At 35.6% G+C, this 23,234-nt stretch overlaps 1 protein-coding gene across 2 annotated transcripts; it reads right to left on the reverse strand.

The window, feature by feature from the left end:
• Positions 1-381: 381 nt before the first annotated feature.
• On the reverse strand, positions 382-23,063 carry LOC117325522 (3-phosphoinositide-dependent protein kinase 1-like). Of its 2 annotated transcripts, XM_033881803.1 has the most exons (15): positions 22,975-23,063; positions 21,206-21,338; positions 20,859-20,901; positions 18,794-18,931; positions 16,310-16,454; positions 14,260-14,369; positions 10,921-11,026; positions 8,833-8,901; positions 6,547-6,643; positions 6,115-6,294; positions 5,829-5,875; positions 4,818-4,932; positions 4,580-4,677; positions 4,188-4,242; positions 382-3,002 (listed from the first exon to the last, which is right to left on the reverse strand). In XM_033881803.1, the coding sequence occupies exons 2-15, from the start codon at positions 21,320-21,322 to the stop codon at positions 2,901-2,903; spliced, it is 1,422 nt and encodes a 473-aa protein (XP_033737694.1). In that variant the 5' UTR covers positions 21,323-21,338; positions 22,975-23,063; the 3' UTR covers positions 382-2,900. The 2 variants fall into 2 exon arrangements, with proteins under 2 accessions (XP_033737694.1, XP_033737703.1); XM_033881812.1 differs by lacking the exons at positions 20,859-20,901; positions 21,206-21,338; positions 22,975-23,063 and adding an exon at positions 20,772-20,847.
• Between the last annotated feature and the right edge of the window lie 171 nt (positions 23,064-23,234).

Raw genomic sequence — 23,234 nt, forward strand, 5'->3', positions numbered from 1 at the left:
AGGTCTCTGGGCCTCTTGCTTGGTGAAAAGAAGTCATTTAAAGATTTTAGCAAATTTGACCTGTGACGTTGAATGAAGGTCCAGGTCATTAACTTGAACATTCTTTATAGCCCTTTTCCCAGCATGATATAAGCCTAATACCAGGTATTGAGACTTTGTCTCGGATGACCTAAGTATGGAATATTAACACTGTGTATGAACTCAAACTGTAACTCACTATGACAAAGTGGCATACTAAGTTACAGTTACATTTGGTAAACATAAGGAAAAATGTTCACAAAACTGAAGTGTGACAGACGGACCAAGTGATATTTAATGTTCGCCATGCTTTGCAGCCGACACAAAAATAAAATATAATGCAAAAGATTCATCAGAACAAACAAGAGTTTTATGAAATTTTATTGTATAAATGTACACATAAGTTTATCTGTTGAAATAAAGATTATCTTGACATGGTCAGTATTAGCTAGTAAGACTCTCTACCAAGTATACTGCAGACAGCTTGTAAAATCTATTCTTAAAGTCATAATTACTGTAGCACACATACTGCAAAATACAACAAAACGAGAGAGAACAATCCACACCACCACCTACTTCTCTTGTACTTCATTCTAATTTGTTTTTCTTCAGCAAGCATATAAGACAAACCAAATTGTTGGTCCACCACAGCACCATCCAGTCAATTATACTGATTGTTACATTACCAAGAAATAAAAACATTTACATCATATTTGTGCATTAAATTGTTTGGAATATTTTGTATAAATCACAGAACAATGATAACACAATCAAAGCACATGTACAATGTCATCCTTCTTAATATGAAAGCCCAGTCACTTGTTTGTCCATTCAAGCACTGTACATGTTGAAGGTGATGAATTATTAGTGTTGGTTGTATTGAATCATAAAACATTCAATTTCCTGTACCAACAATAGTTCACCTGAAATTAGTTCAATGTTTAAAGTTTAAATTAAACCAGTAACAAGTAGGGATGGCAAAATTCTTACATGTCCATGTCTTCCATTTTCATCTTAATTTGAACAAACAGAACTGCCTGTCAGTTTTGAGGTATCCAATGTTTTAACATGTTATTCTAAGAAATATGGCATTAAATTTTCAAGATCAGCATTGTGTTTATAGCACAGTGTTTTCATTGCAACTTGGGTTTTAAAATGTCAATGAAAGGGTGTTAAAAGACATACAAGTGGCAAGACCTTAGTATGACGGGCCATGTTTAATCGCAAACATCAAGCTGTATTGTATGGTATGGTAAGGTATGGCCGCTACTAACATACCTGTGAGGTATCATTAACAAAAATGCAATGACAGACTGGATAAATACAGGATACCCCTGTAATGTGAAGCAGGGGGTACTAGTATTATAAATCAAAGCTAATACAAGGGTACTTTACATGGATCTATTAACTACCACACATGCCTGTTAAACTGTACTTACAGGTTGTAAATGTCTGGATATTTCTCACACTTTCTTCATACAATACATACATTCTATATTGGTTACATCTCCCACACAATAAATAAGCCTTTTATACCAAACATACTCTCAGTTCAATCTACAGCTTTCCTCAAAAATTTGATTATGGAGCCTAATCAATGTATCACAGTTTGAAGAGTTAACTTGGAGTCATGGCACTCCCTACAGTGGAAGCTGATCCCTACTATGGTAAAAGAGGGACATACATGATAGGTATCAACTCTAATATGTTATATAAAATCTTATTTGAGTCAATTCTGACATAACAATAAAATTCCTAAATGAAGACTCAAAGAAATACTGTTGAATTCAAAAAGGAACACCAATAATATGTAACCCACCGGCAATAACATACCGTATGTGTTGTAATAAGGGCACCTTCTCCTACAATAGTGTCTCCAGGGAACTAACTGATTTTATTGTATACCTATAAGTATATGAAATGAAAATCATCTACTGATGCTGGCACCTTTGATCTTTCAGATTCATATTTTATAATATAGTCCCTCTCTAACAGTGGGGGAATACTGAACATGTCGTTTGAGGGAATCCTATCTGAATAAACATTTACTATATATCTAAGTCTTTAGCCGTCATTACATCACATACGATAAATATAGTTAACACAGTTGATATGTACTACATTTCTTAATGTTATCGATCAACAAGTAAAAACATAATGCCATGCAAATAAGAAATAAAATAATATTAGAATGAGTGGGGCTCACATAGATATACCCGATCCCTCTTATCAATTAAATAGATCTATCTAGGGGTTGATGAGATATCTTGTACACATGCTTTTTTTTTTACATATACATTGTATTTTAAGGAGTCAAGTGTGTCTTATTTGACCTTTAGCTTGACCAATGACCACCAAATTGGTGTAAACATGAACTTAATCTGTCCAGAACACTAGCTGTACAAAGATGCTTGCATGCAAACACAAAGTGATTACAGATATAGGGGGCTCGGGGCAGTTTACTGAGTACTTTTACATATAATTCTCATAAACATTAAACCCCCTCCTAGATAACATGTATGCCTTGGTCATATAGCCCCCTCGCAGATAACATGTGTAGCGCTAGTGTACTTGGTATCATGGTACACCTTATAGTTTCCATGGTTCGAGAATCATCACTACCACAAACCTGTCTATATTACTTCATACTGATAAACAACTCTCCGTATAGTTACAGGCTAGTTATATAAAGATAGCAATGTCAAAATAAACACTTCTATTACTGTTTTATAAAAGTACATAAAAATAGGACACCATAGTTAGGATGTGAAAATCCACTGAAACGAAGAAAAATTGACTGTAATTACACTAACATTAACAGTTTGGTGTTTTGACAATAATTGAAAAGCCCTCCGATCCATGAGTTTTGACATTTGGAGATACTAGGATTTTGTACCATAGTATGTCTGCCATACTTCATCTATCTTGTTCACCCAGTCTTGTGACCTTGAACTTTTGTCCTCCAGGTAGTATGTTCTGTTGGGCTGTTGGAGGAATGAAAAATGACAATCATATTAGCTTGAGGCTAAAATTTAAGCCAAACATTTGAAAAGGATAGCTTCCTCCTTCTTTTTGAAATTGTTCCGTTACAATTTCAATCTTAGTTCTATAAGATTATGTATTTAAATCTTACTTCTTACTTTTTAGTTTGATAAGCATGATTATAAATCTTGTCCATACTTAAGCTATGATAAGACAAGAAAGTCTAGTATTTACACAAAAGGTAAAATGCATGGCTGTACTTTATTTAAGATGACAAGAAAGTCTAGTTTTCATACAGGTGGAAGTCTTCTTTCCTGATGTCACTCAAATCTATTCTCAAAGTGGTAGTCTGAACAGTTGTAAGATGTGGTTATGTATAACATACAACTGTATTTTGACTTTACATTGTTCCATAATGACAAGACAATTTTGTGACTCGTGTGCTGACGGGGGCTTACACTCTAGAGCACCTAATCGCCTAGCCAGAAATACAAGCAACTTATACCACTACACCATATCCACATTCTTAAAAAAAGAACATTTCAATGGTGCAGTGATGATCGTCTTGATATTATGAGAGGAAATTAAGATCTTTAATCTTATATATATTTAAAATGAACTCAGTAGTTCTGTTTCGTTAATGTTCATACATTTGTACATGTATATTATATGTATCAAAATTAATAGATGAAAGCACTTATGCTTTATTAACAAGTGTTTCTTAAGTTATTCTTTTTTTATATATGTATATATATTATACAAATGTATATAGGGTCTATTAGGTAAAAATGATGGCATGGACCAATATAGGTACTGGATCCTAATAAACAGACAGTTTCTGGATGTGTATCACTAAAAATAGATAATTGGTCATGAAGTAGTAACAACAGTACAGACAAGTAAATTGTTGAATTTTTGAGGCAATCCGCCCCTTTATCAAGACACAAGTAAATTACAAACAATCACAGACATGGAACATTAAACAGGTACATGTACATAGGTTTAGTAGATAAACACGACCAAGCTGGTGTTTAGATGGATACAAATAAATAGCCTAATAAAAGGTTTAATACATAACAGTGCAAGTTAAAGTGATGTGATGACTTGTATATGTATATATATAACGTAATGTAACATCTTCTTTGTCGGGTATCAGTTTTATATTAAATGTATTATAGGATACTTACAGTATGAACAAAAAATGTCTTAAAATTCTTAGCCTCCGGTTTCAAATCTTTTGACCTACAAAAGAAAAAATAATGCATATCCTAAATGGAGATTAGAGAACAAGTGAAATAAGTTTTACTCCCAAAGCAGGGAGCTTTTGAAATGTTGTTATAAGCTGTCGTATATAAATAATTTAACGAAGAATATTTTCTGTTTTTAATGAAATCTAGAATGTTTGCCTGTCACAGAATTAAAAACAATCTGACTTAAAACAGAGATCAAAGAGAAATCTTAAGTTGTCTCCAGAGAAAAAAAGTAGGGTAAATCCTCCCCTAATATATGTAACAACACCTTATTTGCATGACACGTCTTTAATCTTATTCACTATATATCAATACTATAAACCATTTACCATGGTATCTGGCCTTTTAACACTTTATTGGTAGGATCAACATAATATAGGTGGGGCCCTTCTGTTAACAGAAACATCCGTCTTCGTGCAAACAAACCCTGAAAATAAACATGTATGGTAAATTTTAAATATCTGTATTTTGATGTTACAATAATTAATATTGAAATATACACAACAAATGACAGAGCACAACAAGGAATAAAGCAATCTAATAATCATCTGTCTTGTTTATGCTTACCTTCCTCTTATCTACCAGACCCTGTTTAAGAATGAGATTGCCTTCAACAAATTTGTGATATTCATTTTCTTTGGCCTGTGCTTCAATTAATGTTTTCCTCTCATCATCAGAAATCCTGAAATAAGTTAGAAATAAAAATGAAAACATCAAAAAAATCACTCAAGTTTATCTTATAGAAAACCCCAAATACATGTATGTATCAAGTGTTTCAACAAATGTTTTCTATGACCGTTAGTCCACTATGTGTCATCTATATGTCGGAGCCTATATTTGTAGTGTCATCTCCTATATGTCTGAGCCTATAGTTGTATTTAATAACTAAGTATATTATTATGAGACCTGTAACCAAGTGTCCCTGTCCCATTACTTAGCATATCAGCATTATAGTTATCACTGCAAATGTTGTCAAATGTTTGGTAGGAAGGAAATAGTAAGGAGTGCAATTGACAAGTCAATTTTCCTGAAAAACCACTGTTAACACAACTTGTAAAATGTTGGTCATCGTACACTCGAATGTTACACAAATTACTGAAAAATATTCTCTTTTTGCACAGTGATCATGATTTAATAATTACTATTTAACAAATCATTTTAAATGTTTACAAGTTCATTTTGTTTTTAAAATTGTGTAAAATACTCAGCATTGTTCCAGTATTGACTGATAAAGAATCAGGTCATGTGATCTCTTCATCAAAATTACCAAGTGCACATTTGAGATTGAGTCATTGACTGAGAGAAAGATATTTGAAAATGTCAGTTTCTAATAAAAGGTGTAGACCAGAAATACTTTTGCGTTTTTTTATGACTTTTTTCCTCTAATGGTTAAAAATCTAACTAAGCATTGTGCATTTTTATATCATATATATATCATATTTGGATTATGCATACATGATACATATCGCAAGTTGGTGGCAATACACAGCCGAAGTATTTAATATCAAATGAAGTATATCTGTACATGATTCTGTCACACTGTTTCTACATTGTCAAGGAAAACATAGGAATACTTACACAGTATCTGTAATGATTTCTGCTACTCTTCTATCAGAAAGGCCAGGCTGAAAGTAATAACAAATCAAAATCAGAAATTTTGAAGTAGTTAATATGTAACAAAATACTGAAATTAACATGTTATGAACGTTTCTCTAATAGTTTATAGAAACTGAGGCTTGTACATAATAAATAACACTGATCCATCTGATCTTTGTTTAAACACCAAATGTACAAAAACAGAACAGAAATGTTAACAAGAAAATATTACATCTAGTGCTAATGGAATATCCACCCTTTGGATCACCTTATAGTTTCCATAAATATTTTCAGGATTTTCAGACGTGGCAGGGAGATACGGCTGCAATGTTGGAGGTTTCTGTTCAGGAACTTTATCCCAATCAATGTCCTCAAAAAATGGATGTTCTTTTAGGCGTTTATATCCCCCTTGCTCTGGACAACCTAGACGCTCTGATGGTTCTATCACCTGTATAGAAAAAAGTTACATCAATTAAAACACACTTCAAAAATAATTACTCAAAAATACTTTCATGAAAGCAACACATTATCATTCCTAAGAAAATTCCATGAAACGGATGATTGGTCAAAATATTCAACAGCAATGCATCAATAAGGCAACTTAATATGTATGTTAGAAGCTGATACCATGGAAAAGATTTCTTCACAAAACAGTCAAATATGGACATCAGGAAACATGGTTATTGTAGGTATAGCTTACCAATAATTTCTCAACCAAATCCCGTGCTACTTCACTAAAACCATCAGGGAACTCATAATCTAGCTTCATAATCTTCTGGAAGATTTGATATTCATGTCTGCAAAAGAAAGATGGTTTTACATTGTTGAACATTCTAAGCTATGGTCATTTAAGGACAGCCTCCCCTGTGTGCAAGTTGCATGCTTGCGATGAATGTGTGTACATGTATATATTTTGGGAGGCTGCAGTATATTCGTGTTTGTCTCCTTGTGATAGTGCAGAACTAATGCAAACTTTATAGAGCTACCGCAAGGAAGCATACTGCAGAAGACAACCAGCAGGACACCCCATCCAGTCACATTATACTGACAAAATGTGAACAAGTTGTCCCACTACCAAAATGCAGAGCACTAAGCAGTAGTAGTAACTACCAATTTTATAGACTCACAGCCAGGGGGCCAGAGAAATTATAGGAAGATTTCACACCAGATCAGATTACCATTTTTTCTTCTAGATCAGTGTAATACACACCGAGAATTTTCTTTATCAATCGTCACATAATCATAAATATTTAAGGACCAAACTTTGGAGTATGACTGAGAAGCCATAAAAGGTATACAGTAGAGATCTCAACAATGTTATAAATCGAGGAATCCCGTGACCTTTAAAGGCATTAAGGGCATTTATCATTGATATGAGAAAACTTTACAGCACTAAGCCAATCTAGTCACTGTCAAATGTCATTAACACAGGCCTTATCAAGCATACTATAGCTCATCATATCCCAACTCGCATTCAAATTAGCAAAATATATATTAAGAGAAATATATCAAGTCTAGACTACTAAACTTATTTTTCCCCTGTTATGAAGTAGGTCAGAATATCTGGGGATATTTACAGCCATTGCATGTACATACTTGGCAAATATCAGAACAATTTGTGTTGTAGCTTCTAAAGAAAGCTGTTTGAAGAAACAAGAGGCCCATGGGCCTTAACGGTCACCTGAGATTTGAATTATTTCAGTTTATTTAATTGACCCTTTTTGCCCCCCCCCCTCCCTATCAGCCCCTAGGGTCAGTCAGGGCCAACATATGCATATTAAAAAATGTGATTTACCTATATAAACTATAGTAACACAATGGTGACAATGTTTACAAAATTAGAATGAATTCCAATAGAAATAAAAGTCAAAAATGTTATTTCCCTATATAAACTTTAGTAAAGTTTAGCCCCACCCCAGGGGCAAACTTGAGACCCCAGGGTCCTGAAATTCACAATTTTGGTAAAGAACCTTCAAACCAAGCCATCTATGAAGTGTATTTGATTCCAGCATATCTGAGAGTAGAGAAGAAGATTTTTGAAGTTTTAGTCAATTTGGCCCTTTTTAGCCCCGCCCATCAGCCCCTGGGGGTCAGTCAGGGCCAACATGTGCATGCCATCAAACTGTCATCCCATGCTGACAATGTTCACAAAATTAGAATGAATCCCAATCGAAATAAAATAAATTAAAGTCAAAAATGTGATTTCCCTATATAAACTATAGTAAAGTATAGCCCCTCCCCAGGGGCAAACTTGAGACCCCTGGGTCATGAAATTTACAATTTTGGTAAAGCACCTTAAGACCCTTCCATCTATGAAGAGTGTTTGATTCCAGCATATCTGAGAGTAGAGAAGAAGATTTTTGAAGTTTTAGTCAATTTGGCCCTTTTTAGCCCCGCCCATCAGCCCCTTGGGGTCAGTCAGGGCCAACATGTGCATGCCATCAAACTGTCATCTCATGCTGACAATGTTTACAAAATTAGAATGAATTCCAATAGAAATAAAATAAATTAAAGTCAAAAATGTGATTTCCCTATATAAACTATAGTAAAGTTTAGCCCCTCCCCAGGGGCAAACGTGAAACACCTGGGTCATGAAATTTACAATTTTTGTAAAGCACCTTAAGACCCTTCCATCTATGAAGAGTGTTTGATTCCAGCATATCTGAGAGTAGAGAAGAAGATTTTTGAAGTTTTAGTCAATTTGACCCTTTTTGGCCCCGCCCCTCAGGCCCCTGGGGGGTGGGGACCATATAATTTACAATTTTGGTTGACCTTTAGCTATAGAAGCTTCCTGCAAAATTTCATAGAATTTGGTTTGTGGGTTTTGGAGAAGAAGTTGAAAATGTGAATTGTTTACGGACGCACGACGGACGACGCACGACGCACGACGGACGACGCACGACGACGGACAAAAGGGGATTAGAATAGGTCACTTGAGACTTTGTCCCAGGTGACCTAAAAAATTGATAGAGTTTCAAATACTTACCCTCCACGGAATGGAACTAGCCCCGCTAATAATTGGTAAATGATGCAGCCAAGAGCCCAAAGGTCAGAACTGAAAAATTCACAACAGTACAGAGCATTTCAAAACATAATGGCAGTAATCAAAATGTTAGTATGGCAGTAATCAAAATGTTAGTATGGCAGTAATCAAAATGTTAGTAGAAGTTATTATATTTCAGATTAATTCCCCTTAAACTTGTTGTCAGTGTCATCATAAATAAAGATAAGAGGCCCATGGGCCTTAACGGTCACCTGAGTTTTGATATATTTCAACATATTTGGCCCCTGTGACCTTGAATGAAGATCAAGGTCATCCATTTGAAAAAACTTGGTAGCCCTTCATCCCAGCATGCTACAGACCTGATATTGGGTCTGTGGGCCTTTTGGTTATCAAGAAGAAGTTGTTTAAAGATTTTAGTATATTTTACCCCTGTGACCTTAATGTGGTAAGCGCATCCATTTGAAAAAAAAATTGGTAGCCCTCTTTCCAGCATGCTACTGACTCAATATTGGGTCTGTGGGCCTTTTGGTAATGAAGAAGAAGCCATTTGAAATTTTTTAGTATATTTGACCCCTATGACCTTGAATGAATGTAAGGGCATCCACTTGAAGAAAAAAAGTTGGTAGCCCTTCATCCCAGCATGCTACAGACCCAATATTGGGTCTCTGGGCCTGTTGGTAATCGAGAAGAAGTTGAAAATGTAAATTGTTTATGGCGGACGACGCACGACGCCGGACAAAAGGCTTCTCAGGTGACCTTAAAAGTGATATATGTCAGATTATAACACGTACTATAAAGTATGCATAAGTTAAACTGATTTAAGATTTTGTCACCTCTGTTTAGAGCTGAAAAGAATAGCAGATTTTGGTATTTAAATATTTGTTTGGTTTATTCCAACTGTATTTGAATATTCAGTTAATGTTGACACTAAGGAAAATGTAGTTATTTCTGATTTACTCAACTGGATAGACAATTGAAAAGCTTAAAAATAAATAACGGTGATATAAACAACTGAAGAATGGACCAGAGCTAAGTGGGAAGCTAACTTTAACAATTGTAAAAATGTCGTCAAAAAATCATTCACAGACTTTGCCAAGTTCATCTTATGATGACAACATGGCTGGCTTGCCTGATTGACGTGCTTTTGTATAGTCAATGTCAAGAGATGGAAAATTCGCATTACAAAACCAAGAAATAACCAAAATTTAACGTACACTAAATTTGGTCTCTATGTTAATGCTCCACATTCACATTCTGGCAAAATAAGCTGAAATAAAACGACCACGAACTGTCCACATGGTAAATTTTCCTCTGTCAATTGAGCGCTTGTGACCGGGTATGTCGTGGTAATAAAGCATTTTAATCAAACTGATGTACATTATAGTATAGCGCACCACATGGTTGACAGTACATGGTACATAGATGAAAGATAGCAGCATTGCACCTGCCATGTTAGAAAAATGTTTGTATCTTATCATTCATACGTTTTGAAACTTATTCATGTCAAAATAGTTGCAATATACGTATATTTTGATGTTTAACTTAATGCTAGATTGGAACAGAAATATGATGTTTGAACATGTTTCAATCAAATCTCAATGGAGACGATTTGCAATGTTGGATGTAGTGTCTTTGTACGTTTAAAACGCCGAGCATAGCTTACATTCTGCTTTAGATTCATTGGAATTAATCTGAAAATCCTCCCGAACCCAACTGAAACGTTTATCTATGTTTCAGACCAAAGGTATATAAAGGAGGTAAATATAAATATCATACAGAATATTCGAATACCATTCCACTATTCAAATATTCAGGGAATTGGTATTCATTTGCGAATGTTTGAATATTCGTTTCAGCTCATAATAATCATAATAAGCCCCACAGTGTATTATTTATCATTTTGAACTTTCTCACACTTACACCTAATCATTTTGTATGTACAAACTAGTACTGGTCTAATTGATTACATATCTCAATCAGTTTCCTTTTGCTGTCTACAGTGCTATAAAGGTCAGTACTGAGGTTTACAGAAGTTATATTCAGAGACGTCCAGTGTTGTCATGTCCTTACCTGCTACATGCCTTTTTACTGGTAAGGATTTCTGGTGACACATATTGTGCTGTACCCACAAAAGAATTCTTCCTCTTTGGCTGATTTCCAGGTTCTGGGGAAGGTTCTTAGAGAAGATTGAACATGAATTATAAACAAATAAGACTAGCACAGACCAGGATTACATGGTGGAATTGTATATTGGTGAGAGAAGTAACATTACTGTTGAAGTAGATATCAGTACAGGGTAGTGAGCCACAGTAGTCATTGATGGGGTACACTCCCTGTAGTGATTGGATAATTAAATATTTTAATTAACTGTTTAACATCAAAAGATCTGATAATCAATTGTAATAATTAACCATCAGTGCAATATTTTCTTACATGTTTAGATCAAACAGATTCATAGCATGTGTGCATAGTACACATTATACAGATGTAAATCATCTATCTTGAATTCTAGGTATGGTAAACATAGTATATTTGGGTTAAAACTACAAACAAGAGGCCCATGGGGCCTGTATCGCTCACCTGGTTGGATTAGACCAAATGTTAAAATAATGTTCATATTCAATTTGTTATTTTGTAAATCTCTAACAATGCTATATATGGTTATAGTGTGGGAATCCGAACTGCTTTAAAGATTAATGAAGTCCAGACTCTTTAAGGTCTGAAAGACCTCAAGAATTGTTTTTAGAACATGCATGCATTCATCACTTTATGACTAGTAGCGATTTAAAGGAATTACCTCGATTTCCCCTATTGGGCCCCACCCTTTTGGCCCCTCGGGGGTCAGAGTCACCATTTATGCAAAATCTGTTCCCCTTTCCCCAAGGATGTTTCTGACCAAATTGGGTTCAAATCCATTCATAACTTTATGACTAGTAGCGATTTAAAGGAATTACCTCTATTTCCCATATTGCGCCACAGTACCCCTTTGGCCCCTTTGGGTTCAGAGCCACAATTTACGCAAAATCTGTTCCCCTTGCCCCGAGGATGTTTCTGACTAGATTGGATTCAAATCCATTCATAACTTTATGACAAGTAACGATTCAAAGGAATTACCTCTATTTCCCCTATTGGGCCCCGCCCCTCAGGCCCCTCGGGGGTCAGAACCACCATTTATGCAAAATCTGTTCCCTTTCCCCCAAGGATGTCTCTGACCGAATTTGGTTCAAATCCATTCATAACTTTACGACAAGTAGGGATTTAAAGGAATTACCTCTATTTCCCCTATTGGGCCCTGCCCCTTTGGCACCTCGGGGGTCAGAGTCACCATTTATGCAAAATCTGTTCCCCTTCTGCCAAGGATGTTTCTGACCAAATTGGGTTCAAATCCATTCATACCTTTATGACTAGTAGCGATTTGAAGGAATTACCTCTATTTCCCCATAGGGCCCCGCCCCTTTGGCCCCTTGGGGGGTCAGAGTCACAAATTATGCAAAATCTGTTCCCCTTTCCCAAAGAATGTTTTTGACCAAATTGGGTTCAAATCCATTCATAACTTTATGACTAGTAGAGATTAAAGGAATTGCCTCAATTTCCCCTATTGGGCCCCGCCCCTCAGGCCCCTTGGGGGTCAGAGTCACCATTTATGCAAAATCTGTTCCCCTTTCCCAAAGAATGTTTTTGACCAAATTGGGTTCAAATCCATTCATAACTTTATGACTAGTAGCGATTAAAGGAATTGCCTCAAATTCCCCTATTGGGCCCGGCCCCTCAGGCCCCTTGGGGGTCAGAGTCACCATTTATGCAAAATCTGTTCCCCATCCCCAAAGGATGTTTCTGATTAAATTGGGTTCAAATCCAATCATAACTTTATGACTAGTAGCGATTTAAACGAATTGCCTCAATTTCCTCTATTGGGCACCGCCCCTCAGGCCCCTTGGGGGTCAGAGTCACCATTTATGCAAAATCTGTTCCCCTACCCCCAAAGAATGTTTCTGACCAAATTGGGTTCAAATCCATTCATAACTTTATGACTAGTAGAGATTAAAGGAATTGCCTCAATTTCCCCTATTGGGCCCCGCCCCTCAGGCCCCTTGGGGGTCAGAGTCACCATTTATGCAAAATCTGTTCCCCTTTCCCAAAGAATGTTTTTGACCAAATTGGGTTCAAATCCATTCATAACTTTATGACTAGTAGCGATTAAAGGAATTGCCTCAAATTCCCCTATTGGGCCCGGCCCCTCAGGCCCCTTGGGGGTCAGAGTCACCATTTATGCAAAATCTGTTCCCCATCCCCAAAGGATGTTTCTGATTAAATTGGGTTCAAATCCAATCATAACTTTATGACTAGTAGCGATTTAAACGAATTGCCTCAATTTCCTCTATTGGGCACCGCCCCTCAGGCCCCTTGGGGGTCAGAGTCACCATTTATGCAAAATCTGTTCCCCTACCCCCAAAGAATGTTTCTGACCAAATTGGGTTCAAATCCATTCATAACTTTATGACTAGTAGCGATTTGAAGGAATTACCTCTATTTCCCCATTAGGCCCCGCCCCTTTGGCCCCTTGGGGGTCAGAGTCACCATTTATGCAAAATCTGTTCCCCATCCCCAAAAGATGTTTCTGACCATATTGGGTTCAAATCCAATCATAACTTTATGACTAGTAGCGATTTGAAGGAATTACCTCTATTTCCCTATTAGGCCCCGCCCCTTTGGCCCCTTGGGGGTCAGAGTCACCATTTATGCAAAATTTGTTCCCCCATCCCCAAAGGATGTTTTTGACCAAATTGGGTTCAAATCCAATCATAACTTTATGACGAGTAGCGATTTGAAGGAATTGCCTCAATTTCCCCTATTGGGCCCCGCCCCTCAGGCCCCTTGGGTGTCAGAGTCACCATTTATGCAAAATCTGTTCCCCTTCCCCCAAGAATGTTTCTGACCAAATTTGGTCAAAATCCAATAAGAACTTTATGACTAGTAGCGATTTGAAGCAAATGTTGACGGACGGACGACGGACGACGGACGCCGCACCATGGCATAAGCTCACCGGACCTTCGGTCCAGGTGAGCTAAAAAATGAAATATGTCTGCAATAGAGAAATTTTAAAATTCAGTCAGTAGATACCAGGTATTTGAATTTGTGAACAAAATACATCAGAAAGCCTATCTGATTACAACTAATAATTAATTATGGATCTGAAGAAAATATCCAATCACTACTGTATGTACATCAATTCTTAATCTTGGACACACTAAATCTGTCGCTGAACAAGTCTGACATGTGAAATCCTATTTCAATAGAATTTTACATGATTAGATTGTGCAGTGTATACATGAAATATATCTATGGCAGTTTGGTTGATACAATACTAATACAATACTTTTCAGCAGCATAAGAAACACAATAATTTACCTGGTCCACTATTTGTTAATTCTTGCAAATCCAATATCTTAGCACTTCCAAAATCTGTTATCTGTATATGCATTCCATCATTCAGCAAGATGTTTTCTGGCTTCAAATCTCTGTCAAAATAAACATAATAATTATCCTTATCTATCTTTATAGTGCCCTCTAAATCTAGACTTATTTCCAATGGGATATCAGTCTGTTTAAGTTAATGAATTGCTATACACTGAATTTCCAACAGCTCTGGGAAAATTACCATCTCAGGAAACAACGTTCTTTCAGCTCTGGAAAAAATTACCACCTCAGGAAACAATGGTCCAAAAGCCCAGGGAAACTTACCACCTCAGGAAACAATGGCCCCACAGCTCTGGGAAACTTACCATCTCAGGAAACAATGGTCCAACAGCCCAGGGAAACTTACCACCTCAGGAAACAATGGTCCAACAGCCCAGGGAAACTTACCACCTCAGGAAACAATGGTCCCAAACTCGGGGAAACTTACCACCTCAGGAAACAATGGCCCCACAGCTCTGGGAAACTTACCATCTCAGGAAACAATGGTCCAACAGCCCAGGGAAACTTACCATCTCAGGAAACAATGGTCCAACAGCCCAGGGAAACTTACCACCTCAGGAAATAATGGTCCAACAGCCCTGGGAAACTTACCACCTCAGGAAACAATGGTCCCAAACTCGGGGAAACTTACCACTTCAGGAAACAATGGCCCCACAGCTTGGGGAAACTTACCATCTCGGGAAACAATGGTCCAACAGCCCTGGGAAACTTACCACCTCAGGAAACAATGGCCCCACAGCTCTGGGAAACTTACCATCCTGGGAAACAATGGTCCAACAGTCTTGGGAAACTTACCAACTCAGGAAACAATGGTCCCACAGCTCGGGGAAACTTACCACCTCAGGAAACAATGGTCCCAAAGCTCGGGGAAACTTACCAACTCAGGATTCAATGGTACCACAGCTCTGGGAAACTTACCAACTCAGGAAACAATGGTACCAAAGCTCTGGGAAACTTACCACCTCAGGAAACAATGGTCCCATAGCTCGGGGAAACTTACCACTTCAGGAAACAATGGTCCCATAGCATTGGAAAACTCCCTCCCTCAAGAAACAATCTTAGTTTGCAGATAGTGTCACAAACGACTCTTCGCCCAATTTATACATTTAAAGTGAATAGAACAAAAGTTTTCCCTAGAGTAGAAAATAGTGCTTTACCAGTAAAAAAATATTAATGCAGATGCACAATTTTATGTCTTATTATAAGACTGATCAAGGAAAGAGTCTCTATCACAAACAAATTACATGCTCAAGGGATGAGAAAATTATTACTGTGACCAATCATGCATGCAGTCTATAAACAAGGGCCCAATGGGCCCAAATCCCTCACCTGCTATCCAGTGATCCTTTTTATACATAAACATAATTAAGAACAAGTGTATCAGAGAACAGATATAAGATCTAAGGGTCTTGCAGTTATCTTTTAAATATTTTGGCGAATTTAAATTTTTCAAACTCAAATTATGGTCCAGGTCATTCATTTGAACAAACATCCTAGCCTTCCCCCAAGCAATCTACAGACCAATATCAACTCCTGGGTCTTTTGGTTATTGACAAGAAGTTGTTTAAAAGATTTTAGCCTATTCGACCCCTGTGACCTTGAATGTCAGCCAAGGTTACTCATTTGAACAAAATTGATAGACCTTCACCTCAGCATGCTTTATACCCAATATCAAGTCTGTGGATCTCTTGGTTATTGAGAAGTCATTTAAAGATTTTAGCCTATTTGACCCCTGTGACCTTGAATGCATGGTCAATGTCATTCATTTGAACAAACTTGGTTGCCCATCCCCACAGCATGCTACAGACCCAATATCAAGTCCCTGGGTCTCTTGGTTATGGAGGAGAAGATGTTTAAATGGAAAAGTTGATGCCGGGCAGACGGCTGGACAACGGACGCACCACGCACCACGGCATAAGCTTACTTGCCCTTCCGGCAGGTGAGCTAATAAATACTCTCAACTATAAGGTGAAAGCTCTACCTGTGAATCACACCCAGGCTATGCATATGCTCCAGAGCCAGAACAAGTTCCGCTGCATACCACCTGGTACATTTCTCATCAAAACATGACAGTCTATTGAGGTAGTCCAAAAGTTCCCCCTGTCTAGCATAGCTCAGCACAAAGTCTGTCTAGTTAAGGAAGTGATATATACCGTAGTTTAATCTCTATAAAAACTTCCATTTTTCAACTCAAAGACTCAAATCAGAAGTGCTGAATAAAGATATAAAGCATTGAACAACCAGTTCACTAACACTTTTCATCTGATTACTAAATACCCAACTATCAAAAGTAGTGGTTTAAAAAATGGCATAATTTGCCTTCATGTGCAAAGTAGTCCCATAATGAAGGATTAACCTTACAGGTGGCTAGTTTCACCAAAATTCAGAATAGCCAAAATATATGTTCGAGATACATTGTACTTCAATCCAAATAAACTATTTTAAGACCACAACGATAACTGTATACAGGGAAAACACCGGTATCTATATAAATGACAGCTGTAGAATAAACTTATGCCATATTTTACTTGTCTATATAGGTCACATATTTTTATTTGTCTTTATACAAAACATTTTCCAGACCTTGTAATTTTGAAGTAGATCTGAATGAAATGAATGATATTGAATTGTTATTACATATATTTCAGTAATAGGTCATTGATGTAGATTAGGCTATCCTATCTGTATTATAATCCAAAATGGCAGCCTAGCTTATCCATCTTGCACAGGGTCTTATTCGGGGAGAAGCCCACCACACACTTTTGCCCATTTTCAGTGCATGAGCTCCCTGGTATTATACTAAGTAAAGTACAGTACCTGTATACAGACTTAATCTGTAATATAGTTATATCTGTATACAAAACAGAACTACAACTTTGGTACACATGTACTATCAACAGGCCCATGGGCCTTAACTGACACCTGAATTCTGAAATATATCCGTTAATTTGGCCCTTCTTGACCATGCCATGAAACTCCTAAATTTGGTAAAGCGCCTTTTGACTCTTTTTGGCCCAATCACCCCCGGGAGTTATTCAAGTGTAATACAGTAAAACACGTTTAGTACGAACACGCTTATAGCGATTTTATGGATATTGTGAACTGATTCCGATTCCCCAGCTATTCTCCCTCTTACTTCTATGTAATTCTATAATCATATTGCGAATTTCACATAGCGAAATATTGTCTATAACGAACCAATTTGGCAGTCCCGTCAGCTAAAAGTCAGTGTTATTTTAACACTGTTATTTAAAGAACCCATCTTCCGAAGTCGGAAAGTCATGCCCTGGTGATCAGGACTGTATCACTGAGAGGCGCCCGAGGGCACATTTCAGGGTATATGTTTGTACAGCTATTGAATTGGTGAGTTATGTTTTCGATGACTTCAGAATAAAGTGAGTTGTTTTATCAATGTTTATGTTGAGTTGTTAATCCATTCTTAGATGTCTTAGTGTATACACAGTACATGTATGTTTCGCAATGGCTTTATCATTTATCATTAGAGCTAGTGAAAACGAGGCTTCCGGGGTAAAGGTCACCGCGACTGATTTTGTCAGTAATACTACGGAGATGTTGTAAAAGACGTTATGAACGTTTCGGACAGTGAAGATGAATAGGAAAATAGAGACCGGGAGGAACATTACGTAATCAGTGGTGCTACAGCGAGTGATTATTTACACGAGACAAGCCGTTTTCTGGTGTCTCGAAATGATACGTCAGATGGTTTTAGTACTTTGTTATAACTGACTTAAAATAATTGCATCACTTTTAATTTGTACTTGCTTGTATTTCTATTTTAATATTTCTAAACAGCGAAGTTTTATAGGAAAAACAATAAAATTCATAATACACGTAATACGAACTATCAATATAACAAACTGATTCAGTTGGTCCCCTGGGATTCGTTATTAATAACCGTGTTTTACTGTATGTGTATACTAACAAAATGCAATCCTATACTGGTAATTCTAACCAAGTTTGTATCATTTTGAATGATAACACCTAAAAAAAAAGTGATTTTCCTGTATAAACTATAGTGAAGTTACCTTCTCCCCAGGGGCAAACACGAGACCTTTGAATCATAAAATTCACAATTTTGGTAAAGCACCTTCAGACCCTTCCATCTATGAAAAGTACAGCATTTGATTTTAATTTATCTGCGTCTTGAGAAGAAGTTTTTGAGATTTCAGTCAATTTGTCCCCCTTTTGCTCCACCCTCAGGCCTCTTTGTGGTATAGACAACATTATTCATTTGGACATGGAAGGTTTCTGCAAAATTTCATTAATTTGAGTCCAGTAGTTTTGGAGAAGTTGAAACTGAAGATTGTAGACAGACAACACTCCGATGGATAAAAGGCAATTAGAATAGGTCACTTGAGACTTGATCTCTGATGACCTAAAAATATTCTACATTTTTCCCCCCTAGATGTGATTACCAGTATGAAAAGTATACAAACAAGGATACAGAGTCTGTCTTGGTCCTGAAAGGTGTAGAAGAGACGTATAAAGAAAGCATGATTCAGCTTCATCAATACTTCTTTTTCTCTCATAACATACTGGGTCTTCTTCTCACGCATAATATGTCGTTTGTCCAAAACTTTGACTATAATGAATTAAAACATCAAATTATATTATTTATTAACCTGATCTATACAAAACATTAATCCGATCTATACAAAACATTAACCCGATCTATACAAAACATTAACCCGATCTATACAAAACATTAATCCGATCTATACAAAACATTTACCCGATCTATACAAAACATTAACCCGATCTATACAAAACATTAATCCGATCTATACAAAACATTTACCCGATCTATACAAAACATTAACCCGATCTATACAAAACATTAACCTGATCTATACAAAACATTAATCCGATCTATACAAAACATTAATCCGATCTATACAAAACATTAACCCCATCTATACAAAACATTAACCTGATCTATACAAAACATTAACCCGATCTATACAAAACATTAACCTGATCTATACAAAACATTAATCCGATCTATACAAAACATTAATCCGATCTATACAAAACATTAACCCGATCTATACAAAACATTAACCTGATCTACACAAAACATTATCCCGATCTATACAAAACATGAACCCGATCTATACAAAACACTAATCCGATCTATACAAAACATTAACTTGATTTATACAAAACATTATCCCGATCTATACAAAACATTAACCCGATCTATACAAAACATTAACTTGATTTATACAAAACATTAACTTGATCTCTCCAAACATTAACCCGATCTATACAAAACATTAACTTGATTTATACAAAACATTAACTTGATCTCTACAAAACATTAACCTGATCTATACAAAACATTATCCCGATCTATACAAAACATTAACCCGATCTATACAAAACATTAACTTGATTTATACAAAACATTATCCCGATCTATACAAAACATTAACCCGATCTATACAAAACATTAACCCGATCTATACAAAACATTAATCCGATCTATACAAAACATTAATCCGATCTATACAAAACATTAACCTGATCTATACAAAACATTATCCCGATCTATACAAAACATTAACCCGATCTATACAAAACATTAACCCGATCTATACAAAACATTAATCCGATCTATACAAAACATTAATCCGATCTATACAAAACATAAATCTGATCTATACAAAACATTAACCCGATCTATACAAAACATTAATCCGATCTATACAAAACATTTACCCGATCTATACAAAACATTAACCTGATCTATACAAAACATGAACCCGATCTATACAAAACATTAATCCGATCTATACAAAACATTAACTTGATTTATACAAAACATTATCCTGATCTATACAAAACACTAACTTGATTTATACAAAACATTATTCGATCTATAGAAAACATTAACCAGATCTATATAAAATATTAACTTGATCTATACAAAACATTGACCTTATCTATACAAATCGTTAACCTCACCTATACAAAAACCTCACATATACAAAATTTAAACCTGATCTATTCAATACATTAACTTGATCTATACAACTGAATAGCCAAATATACAATAATCCAAATACATAAAGTCACATACAGGTAAGTATATATAGACAAATATATTGATAATCAAATGCATATACTCGTATACAGGTATGTACAATGTATAGCCAAATATATTGATAATCCAAATTCATATAATATATGTATATACAGTGAAAAATACTGTGCCCCCTGATCTGGCAGGAACAAAGGCATATGTACATGTATGCAGGTTTGATCAATGGTAACTCATATGCATGTTCAAATTAGAAATGTTGTATCCATGAAAGCCTTAGTGGTCATAACTAAATTCCTAAGTTAATGCATAACACACTTTTCAAGACATAAGTGTAGTTTTATACTCACATTTGATTAATGATCATGAGCTAACTTACCTGCTAATTCATTCCCGGATTCAATTTCTTTTGCCAAATACACTAGTTTCATACTCACATTTGATTAATGATCATGAGCTAACTTACCTGCAAATTCATTCCCGGATTCAATTTCTTTTGCCAAATACACCTAGAATACATATTGTTATATGGATATAAACAGTCACTGCAGTTAAAAATAGATCTCTCCTTTATTTAATATTTTAGTAATTATTAATACTGAATCAAAATTATGTTTATAACATATTCTACCATATACTTATCCATGAAATACAAAGATTATACCTGAATAAGATGACTATATATTTCTCTAAGGTATATATAGTTCAGCTGCTCTCACAATTCAATATGTTTTAGTTTATCAACTGTTACAAAATATCTGTAAATATCATTATTGTAAGATTTTGTAAAAATGTTCAAAAAAAAAAGATTACTGTTGAAAATGATCCTTCCCCGATGACTTTTCCGAATATGAAGTCATTTGGCGTTTTTTTGGTGGATTTCTTTCCATTTAACTTGGTGGAGTCGTCCTGTGACATCCTCTTGGACATTTACCAAAATCTGTGACTGAAAATTGAAAAAATTCCAATGTTGATCAATTAATACAAATTATTGGTATCATATGTAACTAACGTCCGATTGCAAGGGATGACTTCAACTCAATGTAATCACTGGTCTGCAGTAGTGGTCTTAATAGAGAGATCTATGGCCATCCGACCACCTGAGATAAACTATGACAGGAAATATTTAAATCCTTAATATTTACATTCAGTATGCTTGCATTGAAAGCATTGGCAAAAATTGTATTAATTTTTCCTAACAACATTAGCCTCCTCAGTCTGTAGTAATGTACCACAGCCTCCCAAAACACACATACACACTCACCACACACATGCATATCGCATGCACAGGAAGTCGTCCTTAATGACCTTAGCTGTTGATAGGACATTAAACAAATAAAACCATTCCAAACCAAAGTGTAGCAATGACGAGGACCGTGTTTCAGGAGCAATTTTCCGAATTGTAATTTATTGAGATATTATTTTTGTACAGAACAGGAATAAACAGGTCCAGAGTGGAAAGGATTTTTGTCCACAAATTTCTAACATGCAGTACAGAGTTTCTGTACTGTTTGTTTTTTTTCCAGATGAGATGAATACTGATTTGCTGAAGTTTCTTACAGATTTTGTAACAATGTTGGATGTTGGTTCTTAAAAATTTTTGTCATGCATCCTCTGTCTTTGTAGTCCTTTGGTATGAATCTTGCACCACCTCTTCGTATATATATGTTTAATTTTTTTATCTCTTTGGCTGTAAAAAGGTCCCAGCTAATTATATATATTATAATTGCTCTCGATCTGTATTCCATGATATAATGATCATAATATCGCATGTTGACCTGCTTGCATGCAGTAGCTATAGCTGTCAAATGATTGTAGTGATTCAATGATGATGACTAATAGCTGTCTGGTTACAAAGAGTATGTATATACTCAGACCTGAACAAATGGTTTAATGTTGTCAAGGATGGTGTTTTCTACGTTTCATTCCGTGTTCAAGCAGCTTGCATTTTTGCACAGTACTAATGTTAGGGATATCTATCATGCTATCTTATATGAAACTTGTTCTTAAAGTTGGTAAGTGTTAATTTGACTAAACTTTGGTATATCAGTGTTATGTGTGTAAGAATATTATAATTATAATACTTCCTTTCTAATTCTTCATCTTTGTTTGATTCTCTTTGTTTGCAGTAGTGTTATAATTGAATTGAGTGTCAATGTTTTCCAGTTAATGTTAGGACAGTTAAAATAACCAACTAATATAATATTGCTATTGTTTTCTTCTAGGAGTATATCAAATGAATTTTTGATTTTCATAAAATCACTTAAAAATCACTCATCTCATTTACTGCCTTTAAGTTAAAATATGAGTCTGTGAATAATAATACGGTCAAATCAATCACTTTACCATGACCTTCTTTTTTTATAATTTCACAATATCCACATATGCACCGTGCTACTGCTGAACCATAATTATAATTTTACCCTAATCTGAAATCTGCATTCCAAATTTTGAAGCTGTATTTTCTACTACATCTTCCGGGTGACTGTTACCGTACTGTGGAAATATTTGATTAAAACTTTAAAGTATCATTGTGACCTACATATCTGTATCAATAAAGAGTAAAATTAAGCCATACGTACCCAAATTTAACCATTATTTCTCATAAAATAACGCAAAATGCACCACTTTCTCTTCACCAAGTCAAATGTAAAGTTGAACGGAAGTTAATGACTTCAAAAACGGATGTACACTTCACGCATGCGTAAATAGTTATTATTTGAGTTAAGTAATGAAATACAGTAACTGTGAATTTTTGCAATATCTTTATACATTGTAAAGAATAGAATTACTTAGTTATAACATTTTTCATTATTTTCATATTATTTTATTAGTGAAAACT

The sequence above is a fragment of the Pecten maximus genome, chromosome 1, assembly GCF_902652985.1.
Source record: "Pecten maximus chromosome 1, xPecMax1.1, whole genome shotgun sequence".
Classification (NCBI taxonomy): domain Eukaryota; kingdom Metazoa; phylum Mollusca; class Bivalvia; order Pectinida; family Pectinidae; genus Pecten; species Pecten maximus.

What these genes read in the sequence shown, in the direction of transcription:
- LOC117325522 (XM_033881803.1), bottom strand. Translation starts at nt 21,322, where the DNA reads ATGTCCAAGAGGATGTCACAGGACGACTCCACCAAGTTAAATGGAAAG. An exon ending in ATTAACAAATAGTGGACCAG is followed by an intron (nt 11,027 to 14,259) that starts GTAAATTATTGT and finishes ATCTTCTCTAAG; the next exon opens with AACCTTCCCCAGAACCTGGA. An exon ending in TTAAAAGGCCAGATACCATG is followed by an intron (nt 4,243 to 4,579) that starts GTAAATGGTTTA and finishes TTTCTTTTGTAG; the next exon opens with GTCAAAAGATTTGAAACCGG.